This window comes from Medicago truncatula, chromosome 3, assembly GCF_003473485.1.
Source record: "Medicago truncatula cultivar Jemalong A17 chromosome 3, MtrunA17r5.0-ANR, whole genome shotgun sequence".
Classification (NCBI taxonomy): domain Eukaryota; kingdom Viridiplantae; phylum Streptophyta; class Magnoliopsida; order Fabales; family Fabaceae; genus Medicago; species Medicago truncatula.
Genome location: NC_053044.1, coordinates 1,137,120 through 1,144,283, shown reverse-complemented (window position 1 = coordinate 1,144,283; position 7,164 = coordinate 1,137,120). Strand labels below are relative to the sequence as shown.

Here is a 7,164-nt window from a genome sequence, read left to right as displayed (position 1 = left end):
AAATTTCAATTCCATACTGAGAAGCAATGAATACAAAAATGAAAACGAAATTGTTTTGCCAATCTAACGAATTTGGTTATTGAAAACCCAACATCTTCATGTGAATCGAGTATAGATTTGCAGATGGATGTATGTTAAATATTTTATAAACTTGGTGAAAGCAAGTTTTAATTTTTCCTTGACCTAAAAAACCAAAATAATGGGTCTTTGATTACGATGATGGTGATAATGAAGTTTTTGTTTAGATCAACTGGTGAAATTAAAAACATGAGAAGCAGAACAAGAAACACAGAGAGTAGAAATTACTTGTAAGAGAAAGAGAACGCGTCAAAGTGGAGAAGATGAAAGGTGGAGGATGTAGTGCATGACCCTTTTTAAAGAGCAATAACATCTGAAACGTTGATTTAGATCCAACGGTCTAAATTAATTCCTCTCATCTCTCATTGTAACTACTCCTCTCACTTGATATGCCCTATATATATATATATATATATATGAATAAATAGTCAATTACTCATCTGAAATTGTAAGTTTCGTCAATTACTCTCTTGAAATTAACAAAACATCAATTACCCCCCTGAAATTGCACAACGTTAATCAATTTACCCAATGACGGAGCCCTTCATGGGCTGAGGTGGGCCACGGCCCACCCGGAAAAATTAAAAAATCAACGACTATAAGTCTATTTTGCGAGATTTTATGCAATTTTGTGTGGGTTTTATGTTTTGGTTGATCCAAATTCCTGTAAAGTGGTGTAGTGGCCCACCCGAAAATTTAAATAATTCAATTATAGATCTATTTTGCGAGATTTTATACAATTTTACGTCGGTTTTAGGTTTCGGTTGATCCAAATTCCCGCAAATTGGTGTAGTGGCCCACGCGAAAAATTTAAATAATTCAATTATAGGTCTGATTTGCGAGACTTAAAACAATTTTTCAATGGTTAATTTTAGTGGCCCACCCTGACATTTTTTTCTGGCTCCACCATTGAATTTACCCCCTACGTCAAATTTTTCTGTTAGTCAACATAACGTTGAGTGAAGTAACAAGTTTATGTATTTTTTTCTTGAAAGTGAGAGAAGTGTGTTGGTGGTGTGCACCGCTCACAATATAAAGGAAGTGAAAATTTTTGGTGTGGTTAAAATTAGCAATAGCAAAGCCATATATTGTGACATCTTGGTAATTCTTGGTTATGTCAATTAAGTATTATTTATGTGCTTCATTATGTATGACATGTATTAGTTTTCCATCTGGCAAGTGTGGTTGTACTTTACTATGCTGACTTTCATATCGTTAGACTCTAATACATGATTAATTTTTGATCGTTTAAAGGAACATATATGATTGTATACCGTCAAAACTTAGCTAAATGCTCCACAATTCAGTGATAATGCAGTCACTTTTAAGGATAAGAAAAATATATATAAATTTTCAAGTTCAGGGGACATTTTGCACATAAGTACAAAACTTCAGGGGGGTATTTGCAAAACGTCTTGTTAATTAACAGAAAAATTTGACGGAGGGGGTAAATTGATCAACGTTGTGCAATTTCAGGGAGATAATTGAAGTTTTATTAATTTCAGGGGGGTAATTGACGAAACTTACAATTTCAGGGAGGTAATTGACAATTTAGTCATATATATATATATATATATGTATGACATACAAATAGATAATTTTTTTTTTTTTTTTTCATCTAGCACCTATTAACGAAATAGTGACCTCATTGATTGAGAAAGACTTCGTTGTAGATTCTCCCTCATTAGAGACCCTTTGCATTATGAAACCAGGTTCCTTTGGTTGGGCTAAAACAGATTCATTTGTCAACATCGCAAGCACATATGTCATATTTGGTCTATCATTTGGATGAAGTTGTAGACATAAAAGACCAACTTGTATGCATCTTAAAGCTTCAGATGGAATATATGAGTCCCTTAGACAATCATCAATCAATTCTTCCGAATTTCCCTCTTTCCATAACCTCCAAGCCTACAAAAATAAAAATAGTTGTCATATATTATTTCATTAAGGGAATATAAAGTTGTTTGTGTTTACTTACATGCCCAACAAGATTATGGTTGTTGCTTGGAAATGTAAGTCCTTTATTTTTCTGTCCACTTACAATCTCTAGTAATAATACACCAAAGCTAAATACATCAGATTTTGTAGAAAATAGTCCATCAATGGCGTATTCTGGAGCCATATAACCACTGAAAAGTGTACACATGAGTTAATTATATTTGAATTATTTTTTTTCTTCAAATAACTTCAAAATATCAAGGATTCTTCAAAAAATAAAAAATAAAAATCAATGAAACTACTTACTGTGTTCCAACTACTCTTTTTGTATTCCCCTCAACTTGATCATCCCCACAAATTTTTGCCAAGCCAAAATCTGATATTTTGGCATTCATATCATTGTCTAATAAAATATTACTTGGTTTTAGATCTCGATGTATGATCCTCAATCTAGAATCTTGATGAAGATAAATCAGTCCACGAGCAACTCCACAAATGATGTTGAAGCGCTTAAACCAATCTAAAAGTTTCTTTTGAGCTGGATCTATTAAGAATATAAATATTATTTATTATTTTCTTTCAAAAATTTAAATATATATATATATATATATATATATATATATATATATATATATATTAATGTTCAAGCTTAATAGAGATACTTACCAAAAAGAAATGAATCTAAGCTTTTGTTGGGCATATATTCATAGATAAGCATTCTCTCTTCTCCTTGAATGCAACAACCAAGAACCTTAACAAGATTTCGATGTTGAAGTTTTGCACATAATATAACTTCATTTTTAAATTCTTTTGATCCTTGTTTTGAACTTCCTGAAAGCCTTTTGACGGCAATCTCTTGCCCATCTGTAGCTAGTGTACCCTAAATATTATAGTTGGAAAAAATTGTTAGGAAATGAGACTCTAAGAGATTTCTCATGTGTTGTATTCAAGTTGTTGCATGCATGTTTACCTTATATACTGGTCCAAAGCCACCTTCTCCAAGTTTGTTATAGTTCGAAAAGTCATTTGTGGCACTTATCATTGTAGAAATATTGAACAAAGGAAGCTCAAAATCTTGTTGGTCTTCATATTTTATTTCGGTTAAAGTGTTCATCTCTGAATTATCTTCCATAAGTAAATGACGTCAATGCAATATTGGCATAAAATTTTTTTGGACAAAATTTTAAAAAATAAATTTTTGTTGGACAAAATTTCGATGTAATCATAATGTTTTTTTTGGTGTACAAACTAGAGAAAAAAGGGAAAACAAAAGTAACAAAAAGAGAGTTACTCTCTCAAACAAATAGTTTCAACTGCATCATTTTGAAGAAGATTCAAAAGATCTGCCTAAAGAAAATCGTAACAAAAAAACTTAAAAGTTAGATGAGACACTAAACTTAACTAAAAAAATCTGCACATTAATTCCCTTCCAAGAGACTATGTACTCATAATGTTTTGCAAAACCACAATGCAATACCACATGTTTTGCATTGTGGTATTTATTATGACAAATTTTTATTGGAAGCATCTACGGTGTAGTCAGGAAACTGACTTTTTTAAAAAAGTTAATTTTGATCTTAATGTTTGATTCATTTTTAAATTGTTGATTATTGATTAATGATCAATAGTAATTCATCTAGTAATGCTTGCAAAATCTTGGATTTAATGTACTATTTTATCGTTGGCATCTTTAACATGCAAATAGAGTTGTTGATGTTATGTGATAGTCTTAAGTGTTACACTTTGTGGGGATGTTACACTTAAAACAAGGTAGGATAAAATTAGATTTAATGTAGTCCTGTTGATCTGATAAATTGATAAAACAAGGTTGTTACTCACTACATTTTTGATACTATAATATTAACTTTACTAGAAAAATCATTATCATACTTCACCATAGAATTTTCCATTTTTATTTACTATTATTACATGCAAAGTCCTGGCAGCGGCATGCATTAGATCATGCAACATTTCAGTTGGTTTAAATTGTTGAACATTTTCTTAATTAAAGGAGACTAATTACAATACCATGTTGGTTTGTACCAAAAAAATACGATGATGGAAATTTCTTAGTAAATAAATATAATACAAATCTTTTTTCGTATAAAATGTGAGATAGAAAAATTAATATTCGCATTTTTCTTATATTTAAAATTTTCTGCTTATATTATATTCAAGTACTTTAATTAAAATTACCTCTATAAAAAGGGTATTAATTAAAGTTAAACTTAAAAATATGTCATTGGTATCTGCATTTTTACCATATTTTAACCATATTAAATTTTTACCTTTCAAGATAGATATTTATGTAAAAAATGACTTTACCTTTCTATTATAAAAATTACAATAATTAAGGTATTTTGTTTGACAAATAATTAAGGTATTTTGGTAAAGATATAATTACTGCATACATTTATAATTTGAAAGATATTTTTTGTTGAAAATCATTTGAAAGCATTCATATAGAAAGAGATTAGCAAAGAAAATGTCATATATCAAAGAAAAGAGGTAGAATACATTTTTTAGAAACAAATTTCAAGAACTCTATGTCATTGAATTGAAATATATTTTATTTGGGTCAAGAAATTTACCTCTTTGCTTTCTTTTTCTCTTGTAAACGTAGAAGACTATGATCACCAGCAGTAAAATGATGATCAAAGGAATAGTGACTGCAATTGCCAATGTATGATTTTTCTTCCCACCAGAAACATCTCCATTTGAATCTTTTGAAAAAGAAATGAATACTTGTCAAATCTAAGAAAATCGTGACCACCACTACTCATTAATTAAATGAAAGGTTGAAATTAATTTTTTCATTTCCATAAAAAATAATTTTTTATATATATGACATGTTTGATATTCTCTCTATATATGGTATGGGGTTGACTTTTTGGTTTGTTTAAAACTTTGTCATGCGACCTTCGTAATTTTTTTTTACAGTGAAATATCTTATTAATTTCTTGGTAATATATATTTTGTTTGTCAAGTAGTCTAATAGGTAGATAAATAAATGAGGAATTTGAGGTTCGAACTTCCAGAATATTGCAAAGATGTATTTCCCTTATATTGTGTCATGGCTGTCGGAAATAGTAGCGAATGCTGTGCCATCGGAAGAAGTTTAACCGCAGCGCCTCCTAAAGTGTCATTTCCGGCAGAAAAAACCACCAGTATCTTTGAGAGTCTAGTGGCTGGAGGAAAATCAAGGTGTTTTTGTAGTGTGTGATGTAAAAAGGACTCTTGATAGAATGCTTCATAAAAGCCTAGAATAAACTATTGACAGATGGTTCAGAATGTTTTAGGATCAATTTTGTGCAAGTTAAATTGACAAGAGACAAAACTTAGGTAAACAAATTAATCATTTACTAAAACCATATAGTTAAAGACTAGACATATATAATCCATAAAAAATGCATAAATGTGTGAGAAGAACATAGCATTTACCTACTGTGGAAGCATCCATTCGAATATATAGATATTGTTGGAATGATGAAATCTGTTTCAAGTCTATAAGATCACCAAACCATATAGAACAACCACTACCATCTCCAGCCACATCCAAGTTTGAATAAGCCATGCAAGAACAATCTTCCAAGCATTTATTCTTACAATTCTCAAGTGTCATATTTGCATCAACCCAAGTATGTGATGTATCTGGCAATTTCAATCCATAAAATCTTACAAAACTATCATTCACTCCACATCTCCAATCTTCGTCACCTTTGCGCACACATCCTTGTGTCCAATTTGATGCGTCCCAATTTTTTGGCGATTTAGGCTCAAACCCATCTAAACATTGGCAAATTGGAGACTCGTTATGAACGCAATTTCCATAAGGGCCACAACGATTATAGACATCACAATCATCTTTTGGCAACGACTCAATAACACTCCAAGTATCGTCTTCTGGAATCCAATTAACACGTTCGCGATGACTAGTTGTTTGGTTCAAATAAGTTATTGAAACATTACTCTTGTTTACAAGACTATATATGTAATAAACTTCATTTGAATTGTTCACCGACGTTGTAATTACAACAATTGAAGTAACAATCTCCACAGGTGCTCCACTAAATCCAACTCCATTCCAAGGGCCAGTTCTATGAATCTCAACTGATCCTTTTTTCAATACAACTTCTGGATTACTACTAAGGACAATACCCCAAGTTAAATCTCCCGAAGATGGATCGTCCCAACTTTTCCATGAAGTTAATTGACGATTAAGACCGGTTTTTAGGTCCCATCCAAGCTTCATGTCTGGCAACAAAGTATCACAAGGAAAATCAAAACCTTGCCATAAGAAATTATTACTTTGTTGATCAGTATTGTTGTTGGCTTTGATTACAAAGTTTCCATTGTCTAATAGTTGAGCAACATGAGAACTTGTAGTTGACAAAGATTGTGTTGTGATGTTTGTTGACCAAACAAGTGTTTGATTGTTGTTGGTAAGTATTTCAAGGTTTCCATCATTGCTCATGATCAACATGGTTGAGTTGGAGGTGTTGTCTTTGATTGGATCATCACGGTTTGCAACCCAAACTATTCTATTAGGCATATTTTTGTACCATATTCCCACATAGCGATTTGTGGAACTACCTGGTGTGAAAAATCCTAACTCAAAGGTTCCATCATTAGAAACCAAAGTGTTGCCATCATGAAGAGATTGAAATTGGGTGATGGTATCAATTGAAGTAGATAATTGAAAGAAGAACAACAGGAGACTAAGAATAACAAACAATATCATAGGAAGAATATTGGTCATTTTGCATTGATTGAGTTTGAGGCAGACACACATTTTATGTTTGTGCGTTTATATATGCTAAATTGACTTTCCTTAAAAAAAGAAAAAAACATGTTAAATTGACTTTGGGACTAAACTTTGTGTCTGGACATCCTCCGATCATATTATAAATAAGGGTTATGTTAACCGGTGCCCTTAGGACAATAGTTTAGGAAGCCGAAAAAAGAAAGTTTTATGTTTTAGGTTAGCATTTCCCTATAAGTAAAAATTCACTTTTTAGATTCATTCAATAAATGATGTACATGGTCTATTATATATACCACATACATCATTTATTGAATGAACTTAAAAAGTTGACTCGTACTTTTAATAATGATTGGAGGATGGTGTATATTATAGAGAGGTAA

General features: G+C 31.2%; 1 protein-coding gene across 5 annotated transcripts; it reads right to left on the bottom strand.

Moving 5' to 3' along the window:
* Positions 1-1,676: 1,676 nt before the first annotated feature.
* On the bottom strand, positions 1,677-6,831 carry LOC11422950 (G-type lectin S-receptor-like serine/threonine-protein kinase At4g27290). 5 transcript variants are annotated; one of them, XM_024780078.2, is made up of 7 exons: positions 5,461-6,831; positions 4,611-4,742; positions 2,990-3,144; positions 2,686-2,899; positions 2,326-2,557; positions 2,060-2,210; positions 1,677-1,989 (listed from the first exon to the last, which is right to left on the bottom strand). In XM_024780078.2, exons 1-7 carry the CDS (start codon positions 6,809-6,811, stop codon positions 1,693-1,695), a joined length of 2,532 nt encoding a protein of 843 aa, XP_024635846.1. In that variant the 5' UTR covers positions 6,812-6,831; the 3' UTR covers positions 1,677-1,692. The 5 variants fall into 5 exon arrangements, with proteins under 5 accessions (XP_024635846.1, XP_024635847.1, XP_024635845.1 ...); XM_024780079.2 differs by having other exon boundaries at positions 2,326-2,563; positions 2,990-3,135; XM_024780077.2 differs by having other exon boundaries at positions 2,326-2,563; positions 5,461-6,830.
* Between the last annotated feature and the right edge of the window lie 333 nt (positions 6,832-7,164).

Coding starts and splice junctions, on each gene's coding strand:
- LOC11422950 (XM_024780077.2), bottom strand. CDS start 6,811: ATGTGTGTCTGCCTCAAACTCAATCAATGCAAAATGACCAATATTCTT. Junction 3,145..4,610: donor GAGAAAAAGAAAGCAAAGAG/GTAAATTTCTTG, acceptor TACTTATGGAAG/ATAATTCAGAGATGAACACT. Junction 2,564..2,685: donor CTTAGATTCATTTCTTTTTG/GTAAGTATCTCT, acceptor TATTCTTAATAG/ATCCAGCTCAAAAGAAACTT.